General features: G+C 41.5%; 1 protein-coding gene across 1 annotated transcript; it reads left to right on the top strand.

Moving 5' to 3' along the window:
* On the top strand, positions 1-23,069 carry LOC133024117 (adhesion G protein-coupled receptor F5-like). Its single transcript, XM_061091089.1, has 13 exons — positions 1-70; positions 3,317-3,448; positions 4,213-4,365; positions 4,564-4,625; positions 4,719-4,780; positions 4,915-5,033; positions 6,123-6,356; positions 9,179-9,412; positions 11,966-12,153; positions 12,834-13,013; positions 20,214-21,515; positions 22,682-22,723; positions 23,007-23,069. Exons 1-13 carry the CDS (start codon positions 1-3, stop codon positions 23,067-23,069), a joined length of 2,841 nt encoding a protein of 946 aa, XP_060947072.1.
* Positions 23,070-23,359: the final 290 nt, after the last annotated feature.

Below are 23,359 nucleotides of genomic sequence, written 5' to 3'. Positions count from 1 at the left end.
ATGTTTTCCAGAGTGTTTCTGATTCTGATCGGAGCTGCGTACATCTACTATCAGGTAAATATTCTTCTCAGTCTGGTTTAAATACTTTAAGACAGAAATATAACCAAGTGCATGTTTTGAATATACCCACTGTAATTCTATCTTTATACTCTTATTACATTTATGTTCAATCAATTAAGTCTTGCATATATAATAACATTAATTGACTAAATATTAAAAAAGACAAAATAGAACTTTGTATTTACTGTAGAGCCTCTGTAGGGCCCTATGATTTCCGCGATAACGAAAACGCGGACGGAATCACGGATTCGGACAATAAAAACGGAATCTACTGTTAACACGGAATGCAGCGGAATTCGCCATTATTTTGGTGAAAATCAGTTTCGAGAGAAAGGGAAACAATACAGGTGACATTAACCTCACTGAATGTTTAGCAGTCACTCCCAAAACAATGCTAAAAACACCCGGTCCACCACTCCAGCCTAGTTAGCGGGGATGCAAACAATAGGTCCCGCCCCCGCTCCTAACAAGAAGTTGAAGCGCCCGCGGCTGACCGCAGAAATGCCTAAAACTTCCAAAAAGCTTAATAATTCGGTTTTAACCCCAAAATTCAGAGCGGAACAATACCCGAAACAATTTTATCACTCAGGTAATCAGCTGTTTTGCCGAGTATGCCAACATACTATTGATTGGAAAAGAAAAGATACGTGCGATGACCACTTGAAGTCAAAAATCCATCTAAAAACAGTGAAAGCCGTAGCCAGGGCACGGCCCTACAAACCACAATTATGTCTACAATCAGCTCAGCAGATTCAAGAGTGGAGTTTATTGGCTGTGTGCGCCGCATCTGACATCCCCCTTGAGAAGCTAAAAAAGTTACGCCCGTTTCTAGTCAAACACTGTAAACACGGAGGAGCGCTCTCCCAAAATGCCAGCAGCCTCCGCCAGACTCACCTGCCTCGAGTGTTTGATCAACACATGACTGCCGTTTTAAATTAAAATTATTGCAGGTTAAGGTTTAATTTAATTCTGCATTGTTTGTCCCCTGGTTTGATGTATTCTTCAAACAGTGCTTTGACTAAATGTTTTTATTCACAGTTATGATTTGTTAAAATGAAGGACAGGTTATAAGCACTTTTTATTGTTACAAAAAGGGTCCTCAAGTCCTCAGTTATGCATTTTTTACACTTTAAGGACACTGTGAAAAGTTTATAAGCACTTTATTATTTATGTAATGTTCTTATTTGAAGCACTGAAAACAGTGCAATGTTGTGATGTTTTAATAAATGTATTCGTTCGCACTTATTTGACACTCGTTCTGATGATTTAAATAGCTTAAAGTGTAAAAACGGAATTCATGAAAATGAAAACGGAAAAAACGGAATTTGGAAAAAAACAAAACGGAATTTGGAAAAAAACAAAACGGATTTCATAGGGCCCTACCTCTGTAGCCATTTTTCCTCTGCAGGTATATAAACATGTATATATTTTAATTTGACATAAGACTGAATCCTGATAGAAAGTACAAATCTGTTGTTTACCTGTTCTTGTCATTGCAGGTCAACGCATTAGGTGAGTTGTTTGGCAACATTGTCATACATTAAATAAGATTTTTCAGAAACCTCCGTAAATTGGACAAGAATTAAGGGGCTGGGTTCACCATTAAATAAATAGGCCAAATTGTGTAGAATTTTAGATACATAACAATAGAACTGCAGATTCCTCATGGGGCAAAGAAAACTCAGGGGCAGATCCTTGGGCGGGGCCAAGGGGGGATTAGCCCCAGCTGATATCTGATTGGTCCCTGAAGTGCCCCTGTCCCGTCAGTCATTTTTATATAAAATAATCACTTAATAATTATATTACAATAAATGTGACAATTTGCAGCATTTCCCACAGAACGAATTCAGTCAAAGGCAGTAGCAGGTATAAAAGTGCATGCGCATGAAGGTCACCCACATGCACAACATTTTTTAAAGCCATTTTCAGACATATGGCAACAGAGTTTACCAGTAGTCTGCCTTTCACACAGCGGTGAAAGGGATCTATTGACAGAATTTGAATCTAAAATAATCCTAGTGATGTTTTCACTAGTTTGTTTTATCTAAATGTACGAATTGTTGTTTTCTTTTTTGTTTGCCTCGATGTTTTTTACAGTCATCCAAAGTGGACAAACTAAACACCTTTTGAGTATTTATGTCAACTGAAGGCTACCCTATGTTCTCTGTCATGCTTGGAAGGGGCGAGTGAGATGAGGAGTATTCCGCTAGAACATGCACCTTCTTCAATAGATGTCACTAAATTCTACACACTGAAACTTTTAAAGTTAACTAAAAAGGAGGGAGGTCCACACAGGAACCCTTTAAATAAACAATGATTTATTGAAATCAAATCAAAATTAAGCAAAGCATAGTAGGTTTGATCAGTAATCAGCAGTGAGGGGTGGGTGTTTGGTGATATGTAACTGCAGGTGTGAGTTAAAGGTTCCGTGAGTAGAATGTACTGATATCTAGTGGTGAGATTGCATGTTGCAGCTGAATACCCCTCACCTCAACCTTCCCCTCCAAACATGAAAGAGTACCTGTTGTAGCCTTCAGTTGTCATAAAAAATATTTAGTTTGTCCAGTTTGAGCTACTGTAAAAAACGTGGTGGCATCCGTAGAGAGGACCCGTTCCAGATGTATATATAATGTATCTGAAATATAAAGGGCCAATCCTAGAGCAAAGAAAACACCATGTGACAACATCACTAGGATTTTTTCACATTTATTTCTGCCAATGAATCCCTTTTACCTGAATCTTACACACTGAATCTTTAAAGGGGAGATATTATGAAAATTCTACTTCTGTAGTGCTTATATACGTTAATTTGGGTATCTGGCATGTCTATTGACCCAAAAACTCTGGAAAAAAACAACTCCCGCGGATTGTTATGGTTCCTCTAAGTCAGAAACGTCATGCTTGAGTGATGGGAGTCTCTCTGACATAGCCATTTCATTAAGACCCCTAGGAACCATATCAACTTGAGGTAAAATATGTCCCCTTTAAAATAAACAATCTGTAACCATAGCTAAACTAGAAAAAACGAAAACGGAATCAAACCCAAAAAGCTCTTATCAGGAGGGGGAGAGAGAAGGAGCCATCTTACTACTGGCAGCTTACCCCCAGCAGGTGAGGCCAATTCCAAAATCACCCACTGTATGTATGTTAATACATGAAGAGTATAGGGCTACACTCTTTTATGTATCAGATTATTTAAACTCAACTGTGTTGCTATGAATCCAAAAAGATAACACACAAAAATATTGTTTTGTAGAAGTCTACATTGCTGAGCTGGAAGTGGAAAATAACATCACGATGGAGACCCAGACTATCTTGTCACTTTTGAACATGTCAGTCGAGGTGACAGGAAGTTCTGTGATGATCTCAGAAATTGAACTGGTTTCAGGTATATTGCAGGAGCACTTTCTTCTTTCTTTTGTTATTTCACACTGCGACAGACAAAATAGAGGGAGTTGGGAAGCAGGCTGCTCCTGGGAAATCATGCATTTTATGACAGTAAAATAAATAAATATAGCAAAATTTGATAAAAAGTGTTACAGTTATGAAATCTAAATTTATAAATAAATAAAATAAAAGTAGGATAGCTAGCACATTCCTAAAACTCATTAAAAACATGTCTCCTCAAAATTACAATTATTTGCAATTTATCTAACGGCATGAACCTCTCAGAGGAAATGTAATGCCACTAAAATGTTACAGATACAGAATGCATTAATATAATGTTTTTGCAGGATAGCCGCTACAACACTGCACAACCAGTTATACAATTTAGATACACACAGCACTTGGTTAGATTTAGAGAAATATTGTCCTCTTGGTTAAATACGGTTAAGACAAAGGACAGTTATTCTTTAAAAACGCTGTTTTTATGTACAATTATTATATTTTTTTAAATAATTCAGAATCGTAATGTCACTCAATTGACATAATGAGGATCAAATCTGTATATCTATTTTCTTCATCAGCTAATTATCATTTATTAAATCCAACCACACCTACAGTCACAATAACTTTGGATTTTTCATTCAGATTCAACCTTAATAATGAATATTTTGGTCATTGCATTTAATGTTACAAAAAAAAATAATTTAGATTTCAAACTGAGTTTTGAGGGTTTTAGGAATCTGACGATTGTGCTTCACTTTCTAGAATGCTTTCTGATTGGAGACACAACCAGTTGCAATTGCTCTGTCGGGTACAGTTGGAGCAACGAAGTGTGCTACAATTCCTCATGCTGCACCCAAACAACTTGCACACAAAACATGTCCCACATCGAACCACTCTGCGTTGCCAAAGTCCAAGGTACCAGTCATGATACTTGACCCGATATTTGTAGTATTTTTACTAGTATTTTCTCTTGATAATTTATAGTATTTTGAAAAGATCTCTGTGGCATAATAGAGTGGAGGTCATTCAAGCAACAACAGTATTTGTATATATTTAATAATATATATACTGTAGAGCAAAACTAAAACTAATGATAATATTTTCAATCTACAGTTTCCATCAATGGATCTGTTACGCTGATGCAAGGATCCTGGGATGCTGACAAAACTACAGAGGTACATTTTGCTCTTGTGACAGACTTATAATACCAGAGGGTATTTGTCTCTAAAAAAGTCAGATATACATGACTTAACACTTTCTTTTCAAAGCTGGAGAGCGCGTTCAGATCTCGATTGAATGGCTATGAGTCCCTGCAAGTAAATGTTAGCAGGTAATGTACCTTGCTTCGAAAATATTTTTTGATAGCCTTTTGAGACAAAATAATACAAAACAACTTCCATGTCCTTACCCAAATGTACACTTTGCTATGTCATTAACTGATATATTTATTTATTCTTTCCAAAGCGCCGAAACGGCTGACTTCAAGGCAGTCGTTTGCATCAAACTAAAAACCACTGTACTTGATCAATTGCTGACTGATCTGATGCACAATCTCTCAGCTGAGGTTCGGGTCGACACTGTAGGTCAGTGAAAAAGAGTCATTCATTTAGATCACAATGTTGTAGAAGATGTATTGCATGTTCCCTAAAGACTACTATCTATATATATAATGTGGGTCGCAATATGTGTGTGGTCAGTGCATGACGGCTGCATCGTTGATCTGCTGTATCTCATGCACGTCTGTTGTTCACACAAGGACCATTTCTGATGCTTGCCTTCTGCAGGGCTGCTACCTTAGGTGTCCGGTATGGCTATTGTTTTTTCCTTGTAATAAAAGTAGCCTAGAATAAAGTAACCATAACTCTAATGTTCTCAACTTAATGCCAAGAATCTATGGTAAGAAGCCCAGCATCGGCCGTACCAAACTAAAAGGGAAGACATTGCACACGACCCGCTCAAGCATCCACTGTGGCCTGGGCATTAGGACATTTCTGTGCACTCAATAACTTGTGTTACTCAGAAAAGCAAGTTACAAAGGTAATCTAACATTTGCATGCACTGTAAACCACTTGGAGGCCGGTATTGGATTCCTCCCTAATCCCTCGCCTTATGATGGAAGAATGACTGGGTTGTTTAACCAGAAAGGAGTCAATGTATGTTGCTGTGGACGAAATACTGGGACAGATAGATGAATGACGGTTCACACAAACCAGTGAAAATTAGCTGCTTTCAGACATGCGTTTTTCCTCCCAGAACCCTGAAGAAAACTCAGGATAATGTCTGAATGAGCCTATTTGAGAACACAGCAAGAGATCCTCCTCAGGATTCCCCGTGAGCGAGTTGATGAGACTGACGCAAATATGAAGAAAATCGAAGGATACAATTATCTCAGTTTGAAAAAGTGGTGTCATACACGTAGAAGATACAGAGGAAGAGCTTTTGGTGATGACAGCCAACGCTATTTATACATTATCTCCTGATTCTGTCTGCTGCACCACCCCTGACCTGAGCATTGCTTTGAACACGCCTGAGCAAAGAATCTCCTGCTGCGTTGGTCTTGTGTGAAAGAGAAACTCTGGAGAAAGTCTGGAGCCCATTATGCAGACGTTCTCTGGAGTGCATGTCTGAAATCCACTGTATTGCTTTGTATCCATTTTGCTTTCTTCAACTAGGAATGGTCGACATCACAGCTCCAGAGGATAGCGTGTGCTACAAGTCCAGCCCTACACTGGAATGCAGACTTGAGGAGGAAGCACACAGCACTGGCTGGAAGTTGATTAGGGGAAAACACGAGCATTTTGAGCTCACAGGTGGTAGTATGGTGACTCTAAAAGACTGCGGTAGCGATTGGAAATACAGTTCCTGTATTGCAGTTACACTCACTGAAGTGACCAGCTTAGGGTCAGGCAAGTACAAACATTTCACACTGACATTTTTTTTTAAGTTGAAGCGCGACTGAATTAATGTTTAATTTTCTTCTGCATCGATAAAATGCCTGACATGAGTGTTTTGCAGTGAATGTGAAGTTTACGCTCTGAGTGACAATGTGGTTTGGTAATGTGATTGGTGCAATGTCTGTGTGAACAATGGCATTGTACTTTATTGAGAAAAAGACAAGCAATATGTCTGGAAAGCTTCCCTGATATACAATTAGTCCACAGAGAGTGCTCAGTGCTCAAATTGATACACAAGCGGCTCTCCCTGAGTGTTCTGCATTTCCCCCCTCTGTTTAAAGGGTATTTTGGTCATTTTTCCTCTATCTGGTTGAGGCCCAGATGGCATATGGATGTGGGACACAGGCAGTGAGGCAGCACTTCTGGCCTTTTTGTGGCCGGGACAAAATGATTGTTGGCAGACTATCCCAAAACAAATGTGGGCCTCTATTGGCCTTTTTGGCTGTAGGCAGGGTCTAATCTAGATGTGAGCCCAAAGTGAACCATATGGTAAATGTTTATTATGGCCACAATACCACAAAACAAATGCAGGCCACCTATGGCACCTTTGGTTGACGTGCGGTATTGCGATGGCTTACTTGTGGCCGTGATCCTGCAAACAGGAGTTTAACGCCCAAGTGCCATCATTCCTTGCACTATGTGGGCAAGCTGACAATGTTTGATGTGCATTTTTCATTATTCAGCTACACAAAGAGTCTCCAGAAAACAATGGGCCTCATTTACTAACATGTGGGCAGAAATGTTCTTATTCTCCGCACAAAACACATGCGTGCGCAAAATCCCCGCCGGATTCATGACAGGTGCGCATTAGCCAATTTTGTTCTCACCACCATGCGTTGGTTTGTGAATCAGAATCATTCGAAATCGACAGGCAAGTGTCCGCTCTCTGCAGGTATGCATGGTCTGTGGAAGTTTTAAATTTGTTCCAAGAGTACAAACAAATCTAGGTCAGAGCATGTTGATGAATCCCAGATTGTTACATCAAACGGGTTGTCTAAAACCAACCCATAATCCCACACCCTTGGTGGGAGACTGCACAGTATACTCGTAATCTGACGAATTTTCAGAACAAATTTTCAGGAAATAAATTTCGCCTTTTATGCTTTACCTGAATTTGTAATGTCCCTTTGTCGTTTGCCATCTTTTAAATATTTACTGCTTTACATCATTGTACTATGTGTTGTGATTAGAATCACATGTGATTGTTATCAAAGGACTACTTGGTCCTGTGTGTGTTGACAAACTATTTATATGATAATTACACAAGTGACCCTCCTTCTGTCTATGGTAAATGGTCTGTATTTAAAGTATATAGTGCATTTCTAGGCTATCCACCCTACTTATGTGCAGTCCTTCTATCATACATCAATCCCACACACTGCCACACATCTGTCGGAGGCATTTTGTTCAGTATTTTGCCCAAGGGCACTTCTTGTTGGGATCAAACTGCCAACCATCTGGTTGAAACTTTGTGTAAAAGATCTTGTATTTTACACCGTTTTACTTAGTTTATATAGATAACTGAGTAGCCTTAAGATGTCTCTGGAGTTAAGGCCAATTTATGCTTTAACGTCTTTTCTAAAACGGATAGATAAGAACGCCCTCTCCGAGCGCCTCGGAGAGCTTTTCGTACACCTCTGATTTTTCTAACTGTCCGTCTTCATGTCGGAGAGCCCACGGACAGCCCTTGGCTGTGATTGGTCCGCAAACGACATCATTTCCCTACGACGTCATTTCCCTACGACGTCATTTCCGGACCTCAAACTTCCTGTTTACTTCCCTGTAGCATCAAACTCAAACACAACTACGATTCTACGATTAATGTGACGTGTGTGTTAAGCCAGCGGAGTTGTCCGGCTGACGGTGGCTCGTTAGAGCACTGACGGCATGTGTGCACGGTCACATACGGTTATAACGAGCTTTCAAAACGGTGCTAGCGGGCTAGCCACCATGCTAACTGCGGTGGTAACAGTGAAAGAACCCGCCGTCACGACTTTAATTCCACTTCTATCATGACACTGTTTCTATAATACCATCAGGTTAGAAGCAAACACTGGGTAGTAGTTAGTGTCGGGAGTCCTGCTGACTGTGTGTGGAAGCTGGGGGGAAAGGTAGCTGGGAGGGGAGCTAGCTAGCTCCGTGTAGCCTCAAGCAGATTCAAGCTGTGGAATCAGCAACACAGTTTGGAAACAAGACCGGGGAACCGCTGCGCTAAGAAACGATAACATCAGCATTTTGACCTGCTTGGTGTCACTTTATTTAGTTCTGTTAGTTGCCATGGTTCAGTGTGTAGGAGACAGAGATAAACAGACACACGTGGACTTCTTCTTCCGAAAATTGGGGTAGGCTTCTCTGAGCTCGTCTTCCGTTGCGCCACCTATGGGTTTGGCGGTGAATTTTTTTCAACGTACAGTGGTCGGACTAGTAAAAATCTAAAAGACTCTTTGCCCGCCGTCGAGCCCTCTCCAAGAAACGGATACGTAGAAGTATTTAAGACCCTTTAGAGTTAACACCGCAGATGCTGCATTCAATCATGTCTGAATAGGGGGTTTCTGTGATTGTGTGCCCATCACAAATACATGTGTACATGTTATGACGTTTCATCAGCGAAAAACTGAAGTGTTGGCACATACTTGTTCAAAAAGTGATTCAAATTTTGGTTTGAGCAAAAGCATGTCAGACAAGTTGGGGATCCAAGTCATCTTTAAGACCAAAGAGTCTAATTCATTCTGTTTTCAGCTGGAGAAGGTAATGTACCGACTTATTTTCCATAGGTACATATGAGTGTCGATTCACTTTTGGGTCAGTCACACACACAGCCAAGGCAGAGCTGAAAGTGTCACTCCTGCCTGAAAAGATCACCATGAAAATCGATCCACCTGTAGCAGACTGTTCAGTCAGCGGTAAAAATGACGTGACTGTGACTGCCACCATCCAAAATAGCACGGAGAGCTACAACGTTTCGTGGCAATTCCCTGGAACGGAGCTAAGTAGAGGATCCGAACCAGGTAAGACAAACCTACAATATATTTCCTTCTGTGAGCTGCAGCTCCAAAATACATGATGATATTAACTAGAGATGAGCCGGATACTCGGCTGAAACGAGTATCCGGTACGGATAAAGCACTTTTGCCGAGCACGAGTATTATACGAGTCAATATCTGTGCTCGGACTGAATGAAAATCCTCACACAGCGTCACAGCGCTCCTCCCCTTCACACACCGCTCTGCTTGCTCACTCACTCACAGAACAGCTCTCTGTCTCTCAGTCACTCAGGTTCGCGGGTCTTTTCCTTTAACGTTTAGGGTTTCTCCAGCTTGAAGTTTGTTTTTATTTCAGTTTGTACTTACTTATTAACAGTGTTGGGAAGGATACTTTCAAAACGTATTCCGTTACAGAATACAGAATACATGCACAAAAATGTAATCTGTAACGTATTCCATTACATTAACTAATCTGAGTAACGTATTCTGAATACTTGGAATACTTCCGGTTTGTATTGCATTTTTTAAGTGTATGATTGCGGCGTTGTTATAGTCAGTGGAGCAGCAGCAGTTTAAACTCTCTCTCCACCGATGCTGCGGGCCAGTTGGATGTCCGGCTCCCATCCACTCCCACCTCTGTGCCGGTCCCACCGGAGGCTGAACCCCCCCCTGCGCCAAGGCTGCCTTGCGCCGTGCAGCGATCGTTTCGGCGTCGGGTCTATTTTTTGCGCTTGACGCGAGCATATCGCTCCAGGAAACACACTGAAAAATGATTTTAAACGATATTGATGACATATTTTATATGATATAAATGATAAAGCATGCATCCCATAGTTTGTATTCCCCTTCTGTTGTCCTGGAGTTTTAAATTTACCAATTTGACCGATCACATTATTAAATGCCCCCATCCATACAGACACACAAGCAGTCATAAAGATAAAAAGAGAGGGGGGGGGGGGAGAATACGTAATTTACCCTCGACACCCGACATTGAACGGAGCACACAGCGGAGAAGTTCTTGAAGATGGATGACATTAAATTGGGACGCTGTTGCAGTTAATGTTGGAGCAACAAGTGACCATATGCTTTTATGCTACTGGGTCAACGGGTGATATTATTTTAGCGTCGCTTCAGCGTCCGGTGTGAACCCGGCGTGCCTCGCTGGCCTCCTGCAGAGCCATGACAGCGGAGCTCTGGGAGCGCAGGTCGGTCTTCTCTCACCAGGCGCTGGAAGGGCAGCTTGCGGATCAGCAGCTCCGTAGATTTCTGGTAGCGACGGAACTCTCTCAGAGCCTCGGTCCCGGGCCTGTAACGGTCCCAAGCCGGTAGCGGTGAGGCTCTTTCACGCAGCCCTGGTCTCCAGCTGCTTCCTGGGGGCTTTGCCGCCGGTGGATTTACGAGACAGTGATTAAACTCGTGAAACAGAGAAGTACCGTCATGTAATCCACTGATTTCAACAATGTAACTGTATTCTGAATACCATCTATTTAATTTGTAACTGTAACGGAATACAGTTACTCATAATTTGTATTCTAAATACGTAACGCCGTTACATGTATTCCGTTACTCCCCAACACTGCTTATTAACCAGTAGAGTTCGGTTAAACGTGGGTTCGTTCAGACGTGGTGCTGGTAGAAAGCGACTCGCGTTGCGTCTCTGCCTGTCGGAGATTTTTTTTTTTTTTCGCTGCATCGCTCTTGTTCTCATGAATGTGATTATACCGTGTTTGTTTTAATTATCCTCATCCGAAGCAGGAGAGACCCGCGTCTCCTGTCAATCTTGTCCCTGGGAAACACAGTCTCCCCGCCCCCCTCTCTCTCTCTGTCTCTCTCTTACTCACTCATATACACACTCACACACACACTCACACACACACACACACACACCTGGTGTGGAAATTAATTTAAAAAAAAATAAAAATAAAAAAATCATAAAAAAATGTCAAAGTTAAAAAAGAAAGTTATGTTGAGTATGAAAACACTTGTTATTACGTTTCACTTCATAATTGCAACATCATGAGTTGTATTCATTGTTGCAAAACTGTAAATAGTTTGTTTGCTATTGTGATCAAAATCACAAATCACACCCACTTCCGGGTTAGGCCCCGCCCACTCAGAGTACGGATACGGATACAGATAATTCATATGGTTAACAGATACAGATACAGATAATGCTGTACTCGCTCATCCCTAATATTAACACAGATTTAATTCACTGACATGCACTTAAATGCATGCAAAATCTAGAACATCAAATGGAGCCCTGAAACTAGCATCTGTTTTTCGTTGCAGCTCATGGAGATATCCTGGTCTATTCTGTCAGGTATGAGTTCTCATGCGAGGAAAGTACTGCAACAAGATGGGAAGTCAGTTTTAAAAACCACAAAGGACAGACGAAAAATGAAAGCGTGGATATCCTAGTAATTCCTGGTATGATTATTAAACCTTTTTTGGATTTCACCTGATCGAACTTCTAACTGTCTTAGGTGTAATTTATTTATAAGATTAAATTATTATGTGTAAGTGTTTTATATTTCTTTTCTTTAACCATCTAATGGTGTGCTGCATTTTTTCTAGAGTCTGGAAAATTTTGCACTGGTGAGGGGATTTGGCCAAAAACCCCAAATGGAGGTACAGTGATTAATCAGTGTGAAAACGGCAAGACTGGTTACAAGTCTCGCTTTTGTAATAATGAGGCTGAGTGGCAGATGGAGTTCTCCTCCTGCATCAGCGAAGAGTTGAAGAAAGTTCTAACTGCAGCAGAGGTAAGTGTTGCATTATAGTTCGTGTAGCACTCCCTAAACTCAGAAAAGTAAGATCCTGACGTTTTGTCAAAATGAATTATGTACTTAGTAATATCTGAACCTTATTTATACATTAAAAAGAAAATTTGCAGTTATTGTGACTTTTGTGCACAAACGGCCCTAAGTCCAAAGTCATGAATCACAACTTGCCTCATAAGGCTTAACAAGGTGTGATATCCTCTGCCATTAACCCGCACATACTAAAGTCATTCTCTATCATGGTCTAATGAAGTTACACATGCCAAGCACCAATCACTGCTTAGAATGCACACAAGAGAACCTATTAGTTCCCTGATCAGTTTATCAGGTCACCTCCTTTATATACATGTATATACATTCCTGTATTTTGACATTATTGTTAGCACCTTGTATTGCAACTTTGCATGGAAGGCTATGTATAGTATAAGTATAACATATATAAGTATAAAAAACAGATTCTTTCATTAGCCACCAATCTCAACGTCTAGCTCAAAAATGTTAATTACAAAAAAAAAATTCTCAAAAACCACTCACAGAAATGATGGTATATCATAATTCCAAAGTCTCGGCTGTTTAGACTCCATTTTTATTAGGGTCAAGGTGATGTTGTTTGTGTTCTTTTGTCGACTGTTACTTTGAGATATTTAGTTTTTTGTTTCCAGGACTTCGAGAAGGGCATAGGGGCTACACAGGAAGTAGCCATGGGGATCTTTGAAGCACTTAAGAACACCACTACATCTAATTCTAGTAACGACCCTGCTGGAATCAGTGCTTCTATAAGAATATTTGAAATAATGGCCACTGGATCAGAAAGCATCACCTTGAAGGAAGAAGTCTTTGATGTAAGTCATTGGTGGTCATTACTACTTTTACTGTAATTGATGTATAGTATTGAGCTGCATGACATTATCAACACAAAGAACTGGGGCCTTTGTTTTTTCCAAAACTTTCAATCACATCGTTTTGCCGATATCAGCAGACAGAGTGGCTCAGTTGTCATGGTGATAGTTGTTTTGAACCTCAGTTCAAAATTCATGTGTTAACAAATGGGGGTGGCACAGTGGTGAAAGAAGGTTCCCGGTACCAATCCCAGCATGGCTGAGGCAAACCCTGCATGTGTTTTCTCCAGGTATGCCGGAAATGGCGTACGCAAAAGATAATTCCGATTTATAAAACTGTGCAACGCAATGTTCGCTTAATAAATCACAGTCCACCTGAAAACGTTCGTACGTGGATCTGCCTCCAAATCCGCCCTCCACACGCCCACTTTCCAACAAAAATGGTCAATGCAAAGCACGGCGTGAATATTAAATTATGCTGCTGACCAATAGGTTTCCACTGTGAGTCCTGAGGGAGTCACAGCATTAAGCGATGAGAAGAGGAAGTGAAACTTTCTGACACTGACATCGAGGTGTTTGTTAGTGAGGTGGAGGTGAAGAGCGTCTTTATGGGACAACAGTGATGTCACTAATAAAGAAAAAACACTGATACTCTGCTGCTGCGGAGAACACACTGTGTGAGATCAGAAATCGCTGAACCCTCGCTTCCTCCTCGTCCTTCTATTCACGTGCACACATCCCGCAGATCCCTGCTCAACTGTCATGGCAGTATTTATTTATTTAGAGCATCGGACCGATTCCCTCACACCAGTGGATCCTCACCTCCTCTGGGATATTATTTGGAAAGTTGCTCATTTCTTGTAAGTGATCTCCTGTGTGCTCTGTGTGCCTGATGGCACAGTCCCGTTCACTGCAGTGATCTGATGATACACGCACAGTGTTAGAAGATATTATTAAAACCTATTAATGACTCGGCTCCGTAACTGCGCTGTTAAATCGAATCTGTACGTAATTAAACGTAATTAATTATTAATTAAAAGGCTCGTGTGGAGCAGATATGTCTTGCTAGCAAAACTAAGCTGTTGGTTTTAATGTAAATTATGAATTAGATAGATAGATTACTTTATTCATCCCCGAAGGGAAATTAAATCGTCATAGCAGCCGGTATATTTGAATACAATAAAATACAATACAATAGAATAAAATAAAAAATATTGAGGTAGAAAGAATAAAAACAGAAACACAAGATAAATAGGTAGATAAGGTGCAGTGGCAAGATGATGGTAATAGTACTGATGATATGATGGTAATGTTATTGTTAGACAGTATATAAAAATAGTACAGTATATATAGTATATAATATAACATAATATATATTTATATATGATAGTAATTATACCAATATAATAGCAGTATATAGTAATAATGGCAGCAACAGTATATATAATAATATTAGTAAATATAATAATAATAATAATAACATGTACACATGTATAAATATGTGTATATACAAGAATATACAAAGAGTATGATATAATATGATATGATATATAGTAGAGGTATAAATATAAGTATTTGACTATACAATAGATAATATAATATACTATGAGTGTAAGAATATGTAGACAGAACGTGCAAAAGACAATATTATTGTATAAAATGATATATAATATCAATATGGTTTATATTAACACATATCACATATGATGTGAGGTAAGTGTTCCAGTATATGGAGAGGAGTGTTGTACAGGGTACACAGTGCAAGGAGACAGGTATATTTAGTGCAGTTCTGTGATGTTCCTCCTGAAGTCCACCACCATCTCCCTCGTCTTCTCCACGTTGAGCTGCATTCGGTTCTCCCCACACCACTTCACAAAGTGGTCAACCAGGTCCCTGTACTCAGCCTCCCCCCCGCCCTCAACACACCCCACAATGGCCGTGTCATCAGAGAACTTCTGCAGATGACACGACTCAGTGCAGTGCTTAAAGTCAGCAGTGTATGTGGTGAAGAGGAAGGGGGGCAGTACAGTTCCCTGGGGGGCCCCGATGTTACTGATCAGACGATCAGACACACAGTTCTGTAATCTCACAAACTGCGGTCTGCCCGTCAGATAGTCATCAACCCAAGTGATGAGGGGAGCACTCACCTGCGTGCCCTCCAGTTTGGCCTTCAGCAGTCTGGGCTGGATGGTGTTGAAGGCGCAGGAGAAGTCGAAAAACATGATCCGGACTGAGGTGTTGGGTCTGTCCAGGGAGGAATAAGCCTTCTGCAGCAGGTAGATGATTGCATCATCAACCCCAACTGGGGCTGATATGCAAACTGCAGGGGGTCTTGTGATGGGCACACCAGCGGTCTGAGGTGTGCCAGGACCAGTCTTTCCATGACCTTCATGATGTGAGAGGTCAGTGCCACCGGCCTGTAGTCCTCCAGTGCAGCAGGACGTCCTTTTTCGGGCACTTGGACCAGGCAGGATGTTTTCCAGAGCACTGATACTCTCTGAAGGTGTAAGCTCAGGTTGAAGAGGTTCTGGAGATCTCCACAGAGCATGCCTTCAGCAGAGCTGCCAACTCTCACGCTTTCGCCGTGTGACAATATAATAGCAGTAAGTGGCGAGACCCAAGCGTCCGGAGGTTGTTCGGGCTGCCTTGGCCGACCGGGGTCGAGCAGGCTGTACCGGTGATGATCCCTCCGCAGGTTCATCTTCAGAAACTATGTTACGAGTTTTACTTCCTCTAGAGTCCAGTTTGATCGTCTTCTCGGCTCCACCAGGGCCGTGACCGACTCTGGAGGGGCCGATCCGAGGACCTCACTAAACCATCCAATGGGAGTAGCGATGTGTGTGGGCAGGGACTTAATCAACACAAGCACATTCCTCATCCATCCATTCCCTTTAGAATGATCCAGGTGCTCAGGCATATTTCAGGCTGTGAAAGACAGCGGGGGGGGGGGCAGGGGGTGATGGGGGGTTGTTGCTCGGAGAAGCAGTAGAGGCAGTCGTAGAGGCAGTGGAGGGTCCGCTGGGGTGGGGGGGTTGGAGTTGAACCTATTGAAGAACGTGTTCAGCTCGTTCGCACGTCGTTCATTCCCAGCTGCTCCCCCACCTCTCCTCTGGAAGCCAGTGATCTCCTTCATTCCACTCCAGACGTCCCTGGTGTTGTTGTCCTCCAGTTTTCTTCTGAAGTTGTCCTTGCTCTCCCTGATGCTGCGCTTGAGCTCCCTTTGTACCTGTTTGAGTTCTGCTCTGTCCCGTGATCTGTAACAGCGAACCTCTATGGTGGGAATGGTGTTGACTATGTAGAACCTAATGTACTCAGAGACACAGTCAGTCAGGCCATCAATGTCTTCACCATGTGGCTCATACAGAGCATCCCAGTCTGTGGCCTGCAGCGCTCCACGCAGTGTTTCCATGGCCTCAGGAGACCATTTCCTCACTGTCCTCACTGTGACTGGGTGCTGCTGAACCACCGGCTTGTATGATGGTTAGGGATGGGGGGAAAAATCGATTCTGTTACAAATCGCGATTCTTGTGAATCGCCATGCTGCCTCCCAAATCGATTTTAAAAAAAAATAAAAAAATGTAGATATATGGGGGGAGCAACATCACCCCAGAGCATGTTGACCAGCTCTTGTTTTTGCATAAGAATCTAAACATACCCAAGCACTAGCTTTGCATCGGCTACATGCAAACAACAATAGCCTACTTTTTGTGTATTTCAAAGTTTATATTTTAAGTAAACTTTTATTCATTCTATTTAATTTACCTTTTATTTATTGTTTAAAAGAAGCGTAAGTGGCATACATTTCTTAATCTGTCAGTTTGTGTGTAGTTGACAGGGGTTATACAATAATAGGGCACATCTTATTTATTTTCTTTATTGGCTGCCCGGCAGTCATTAAGTTAATGTTAATATTTGAAATAAAACTTGTAAAGCTCTAAATGAATTTGACTGTGTTGTATTTGAAGGTATGATTCAACATTTTTCCATGGTCCAGTATTTAAAAAAAAAAATAACCAAAAGAAATCCCAGGAAATCGTAATATCGAATCGAAATACTTACAGAATCGCAATACCAACAGAAATCGCAATACATATCGTATCGCCTCCTTAGTATCGTGATAGTATCGTATCGGGAGGTCCCTGCCGATTCCCGTCCCTAATGATGGTGAGAGCAGGACTAGGTTGTGGTCTGACCTGCCAAGTGGTGGCAGGGCAGTGGAGCTGTATGAATCCTTAACATTTGCATACAGCAGGTCCAAAGTCTTATTTTCACGGGTGGCACATTTGACAAACTGGAAGAAGGTTGGGAGTGTGGATGAGAGGGAGGCATGATTAAAGTCACCTGTGATGATGATGAAGGCCCCGGGGTGTTGTGTCTGTAATCCTGCAGTCACAGTGTGGATGACATCACACGCTGCTTCTGCGTTCCCGGATGGAGGAATGTAACAGTGATGGCGAAAACACTGGTAAACTCCCTCGGCAAATAATATGGACGAAGTCCGACGGCGACAAGCTCGATGTCCGGGCTGCAGACACGCTGTTTAATGGTGACGTGCCCGGGGTGACACCACCTGTTGTTCACGAGCACGGCGAGGCCCCCTCCTTTCTTCTTGCCGGTCGCGGTGGTGTCGGCGCGAACCGTCTGGAAGCCGGGAATGGTGACGTTGGAGTCCGGTATGTGCTCGTGCAGCCACGTTTCCGTGAGACACACAATACTGGACTCCCTGTACTCCCTCTGTGTTCTGATGAGCGCTTCCAGTTCGTCGACTTTATTTGCCAGCGATATCACGTTTCCAGTGATGACTGCAGGGATGAAGGGCTTAAACTAGTGGCAGAGTCTTGGACTTCTGGCGGAGAGGGTCTCTGGTTCGACTCCACGGTTTGACTCCGCGGAGTTTCTGCAAAAACTTGCCTGGATGGATTAACAACGATCAACAATGAAAGACGAACCTGGATCTGTCCAAGAATCAAAAAGACTATTCTCCCTACCCTGCCTAGTGTCCCTGAGCAAGGCACCTTACTCCCCCAACATCTGCTCCCCGGGCGCTGTACATGGCTGCCCACTGCTCTGTGTGTCCTTCACCAGATGGGAAAAAAGCAGAAGACAAATTTCCCTTCATTGCATGAGCGTGTTTCTGCATGTTGTGCATGTGTGTGGGACAAATAAAGTGTATCTTATACACCGGTCCAAATCCAAATCCTCCGTTTAAGCCCCGCTCTGCAGCCCCGCCGTCTCCTCTTTAGCTCCTCCGGGATGGTGGGTCTCTCTCCGGCCAAGAGGGTGGTGTGCCTCAGGGCCATCATCTGGTCGCGTGTGTAAACAATGCCGGCGTGTGCTGCAGGCATGATCCCAGTGATCCGAAGAGACCGAAGTGCGGTTAAAAGTTATAAAAAGTGTCCGATCAGTTGCAAAAGCATCACGTCATTGTGCGCTACGAAGATGCACAGAGCAGTGCAAAATTAATATAAAAAACAAACAGCAAACGTAATATAAACACAAGAAACCGCCAGTAATACCAGGAGCTGCTACGACAGGCACCCGTCTGCATCGCCACTTTCCCGTCTCCAAAACGTTCATACGCATGGGTCAGAGTTTGCGTGGAAATACGCAAATTCTCCCGTCAAGTTTGTTTTTATAAATACCAACGTTGGCTGAGAAGTGGCGTACGCACATTTCAGGCCCCGTTTTGTGTGTATAAATGAATTTAAAACCTTGTTGTGTCATAATCTGCAGGAAGAACTTCTCTCCTGTCTGCTGGAGTGTTTGTGTGTGTGAGTGTATGTGTGTGCTCGTCTCTCTTGCTATTGACGATCACATTTATTTAGTCATAGATCCATTCAATTCAATTCCATTTTATATGTATTGTGCTAAATCATAATAAACATTATCTCATGCACTTTACATAGAAGGTCTGACCTTAATAATTATAGAGAAACCCAACAGTTCCCACAATGAGGAAGCACTTTGGCGACTGTGGAGAGAAAAAAAAACTCCCTCAATGATATCAGATGTCGCCGATGCAAAATGAAAGTAGCAGAAACACTAAATACTAGACATAACTTTTAAACTTTTATGACAACTAGAAGTAACAAATATTTTTGGTACAGAGACCCTCCCAGAATTTTGCTGTTGAGGCTTTCAGGGGGTCTCAAGTATCAATCAAGGGGATTCTCTATCTGTATTCTGGCCCTGTGATGGAATGGTGACTTGTCCAGGATGTGCCCCACCTCTCACACAGCTAGAATTTGCTCCAGTGCCTGTCACAACCCCCAAAGGATAAGCATTATAGATGGATGAATGGTTGGATAACAAGTGGTCATATGGGGTTCAATCATTCAAGTTTAACTGTAAATATTTCGAAGATGCTACAGATGCCTGTGTTCATGTGAAGGCTGAGAAAAACTGTGTTTTTAGTTTTACTTTGCTCCATTGATGGCTGAGGTCCACATTATTTAAACCATTTCATGAAACATTACTGACTGCTTCTATGGAAAGCCAAGAGACCACTTTGGGAAAGATTCAAACAAACAATATTATATTAATTAAATTAGGCACTTTAGTTGTAGTATGTTGTCAAAAATATCCTAAACGCAGAATAATTTCTTAGAGGGATAGTTCACAGAAAAATTCACACCGTAACTACTCACCACTATTCTGATGGAGGGTCAATTTAAATGTTTGAGTTCACAAAAATGTAAACTCAGAGGGGTAAAGAGCATTTCAGCCGAATCCAATGCAATTTAAGTCAATTGTACCTGCTTCTTTAGACGTAATAAAACAACAGAAAAAACACAACATGCCTCCATACTGCTCTTGTGGTGTCATCTAAGTGTCCCCGGCATTCATATTCGACTCGAACCAATCATATGTCAAAAACCATCTTTGAACAGAGACAGAGGTTAAGCCAAGCCCGGGCCATTTACACAACCATCTGTTATTACATGACCAAATTTCCACACTAATTAGTGTGTTGGTGTCCAATGCATGTAGACCATCTCCATGACAAGTCCACAAAATGTGATGAGAGCATTGTAAAAAATGTGTGCCAACATTTTTTTTTAAATATGTCATTTTATGCTCAAAGACTGTGTTTGAAATGGCTCACAAACTCACAGTCTTCCAAAACTGTACATAATGTGTATGTATTCATCGTCTGTTTGAAACGTGCCTTTTCACTGATTTTCTTTAATGATTCTTTTTCAGGATTTTCTTACAGCAGCCAGCAATTTATTGGCCAACAACTGGACCGGGGTCAACTCATCTATAGAATATGACATGTCATCACAATACCTTTACGGTGTGGAGAATCTGGTGAAGAACATCCAAGTGAACAACACTTTGAATATCTACAATCCAAACTTGGACTTAAATGTCTCAAACGGGGACCGTAAAATCTCTGTGTTTAATGTCACTGTTAAACTCAACGAGACTGGCGGACAGTTCAAAATTGTTGGTGTGAGAAATCTGATGGATAAATTAAATAACAGTTTTAAACCAACATCAACAGTTCCGCATGACCTTATACTAATAGTCACAAAGAACGGCAGTTCGTCTACCGAGATTACAATGGACTTCCCCATCAAGAAGCTGAACGACACACAAAGACGACACTGTGTCTTCTGGGACACCAATAAAACGGACTGGTCAGACACAGGTTGCAGCGTTGAACGTGATAGTAATCATACACTCTGCAAGTGCAACCACCTGACTTCATTCGCTGTCCTCATGTCCAAGTCCGATACACCTAACCTCGACCTAGATACCATTACCTATGTTGGCCTGGCAGTGTCCATCTGCACTCTGGTGATCCTTCTCATCATTGAGGCTCTCGTGTGGTCTGTTGTGGTCAAGACTGATCTCTCATATTTCCGTCACACAGCACTGGTAAACATCGCCGTGTTCCTCTTGCTCGCTGACTGCAGTTTTTTGGCATCTATGTCACCTGAGAATCTCAGTGCTCACTGGTGCTTAATTTTGACCATATGCAAACACCTATTTTATTTGGCCATGTTCAGCTGGATGCTGTGCATGAGCGTCATGCTCATTCACCGGCTCATCTTTGTCTTCAGCCCGCTAAGGAAAAGAGTCTTCATGTTCCTATCCAGTATCGTAGGCTACGGTTGCCCAGTTCTCATTGTGGGATTCAGCTATGTGTTTTGCAGATACAACAAGAAGGACTACTATAACAAGGACACATGCTGGCTAGTTTTTGATGGACCCTTGGAGGGCTCATTGTTTGCTTTCCTCCTCCCTGTGGGAACTGTTATTTTCACAAATCTTTTTTCCATGGCGGTTGTCATTTTTACTCTGTTGAAGTCCTCCGCCCCTGATGGCAGCAAGTCGGATGAGAAGGAGACATTTAAGAGCATCATTAAAGTGGTGGTCTTTCTAACACCAGTTTTCGGAGTAACATGGGGTATTGGCTTCCTTCTGCAAATATTCAATGAGGACCACGAGGCATACCCTTTTCTTCTCTACAGTTTCACCATCCTAAATTCCTTCCAGGTAATTTGAACAGAGCATACACACCAAACATAGTGTTGATATTAGCTGTGCTTTGATCCTCCTCTGTCTTACTTAATGCCTGTTCTACAACTCAGAGTATTGTATCCGATGCTCAATCTGGCATCAGGGCTCTCTTTTCCATAACTTTTAGCGGTATTTATTCCAGACGATGGAACACAGTGGACCATTTTTATGAAAGGTAACCAGGGATTGACTTTTGTGGCTCCAGATGGAGTTGTGTCGAGTCTAAGAGTCTAATTTGAGTCAGTTGGGTCAGAAAATGGATTTTGAGTTGTAGCATTAGAAAGAAGTGAAGATTCCAGATGCCTGTAAACTGCCCCTAATTTCTGCTTGAGGCTATTTTGGTTTAAGACTAAATATAAAACATACAAACAAGTATTTCTGGCAAACTTAATAACAGTTTGAGATGCTCTCTGGTTACAATGCAGGTAAGAAAAGACATGTTTGATCACTGCATCCTTGGTTGGGATTGTACCTCTCTGCAAACACACACACTAAAAGTTTGAATAGCTTACTGTTAACAAAAAGACTGTATGAAGGTGCAGTTTAGTTAACATACATTTATAACGGAAAGGTATTCTGAGGCTACATTCACACTAATGTGTTTTAGTTTTACAACCTTGATGTCCACACTACACCACAGTTTTTGAGCCCAGAAAACAGTAACTTTGGAAAACGTTGCTATCCCAAAATAAAACAATTAGTTTTGACCTCGAATGGTGAATACAACGTGGATGACGAATTACAGACATTGCTAACCTATAGTGTCAGAAACAGTGTCACCTTGTTGAAGGTCCAAGCCAAGAAATCACTGCTCCTACTTTTGACCATTTTTGCTCCTTGTTCTTAGTATTTTCTAAAACTGACAGCTGCAGGGTAATCTACTTCCTGTTTCGACCAGTGCACAGTTCATGTGTATGGCAATGTGAGTTTGGAATAAACTTAAAAGAGATTGTTATGATTTTCAAATGCCATTTTCAAATGTTTAGCGGTAGTTTTTTTATTTGTTCCACCATTGCATAAGGCACATTTAAAAACGTCAAACAACCTCCTGCTGTAATTTGTATTGCCCTTTGAGAAGAAATTCATTACTTATTATGAAATGTGAAAAGTGCAGTAACTTTGACATATTTCTTCTCCTACAGGGCTTTTTCGTGATGTTAACAGGGGTTTTTGCAGAGCCAAAGGTATTTTTGTCATTTTACTTTTGCTGTTCATGCTCCATCTGTTTCAATATATTCATTGTCTTATTATAATATGCAAAAACTACAACATTGCCTGTGGGTCCAACACAAAATGCATTATACATTATCCTTCCAGTTATTAAAATTATTTGTTATTTGTTTTATTATTAACAGGTGCGTCAAGAACTGTTAAAGCGAATGGTAGGTTTGCAAAGACGGTCTTTTCATAATTACACCACAACATGACAGATATGTGCATCATTTCTTTGTTTGCTTCTACTTTCAGGATAAAGGAAAATATGACACCATGAAGAATTCAACCTCAGCCTCAAACACAAAAGAAAGATGAAGGCAAAGGTCAATCTTATGTTGTCATTAATTGTCTCCTTATGTGTTGATGCATTCGCTCCATCTTCAGAGATGCAAACATAAAATTTCAGGCATATAGATCCACTTAGGCTGTAGAGCGGATTGCTGTCAGCATGTTGATATGCTAACAATCGCAATGACTATGCTGGTCCGTGGGTATAATTTTTTACATTGTTTACAATTTTAATTGATAGTGTTAGCATTGAGTTGCAAAATTGGTTATGTCTGTAGTTTCTAGGTATTTGATCATGAACCACTGGACAGTTGGAA

This window comes from Limanda limanda, chromosome 18 (assembly GCF_963576545.1).
Source record: "Limanda limanda chromosome 18, fLimLim1.1, whole genome shotgun sequence".
NCBI classification, from domain to species: Eukaryota; Metazoa; Chordata; class Actinopteri; order Pleuronectiformes; family Pleuronectidae; genus Limanda; species Limanda limanda.
The sequence above is the reverse complement of the archived record's forward strand: the minus strand, read 5'-3'. Positions and strand labels throughout refer to the sequence as shown.

Coding starts and splice junctions, on each gene's coding strand:
- LOC133024117 (XM_061091089.1), top strand. CDS start 1: ATGTTTTCCAGAGTGTTTCTGATTCTGATCGGAGCTGCGTACATCTAC. Junction 71..3,316: donor TCAGGTAAATATTCTTCTCA/GTCTGGTTTAAA, acceptor ATTGTTTTGTAG/AAGTCTACATTGCTGAGCTG. Junction 5,034..6,122: donor GGTTCGGGTCGACACTGTAG/GTCAGTGAAAAA, acceptor TTCTTCAACTAG/GAATGGTCGACATCACAGCT.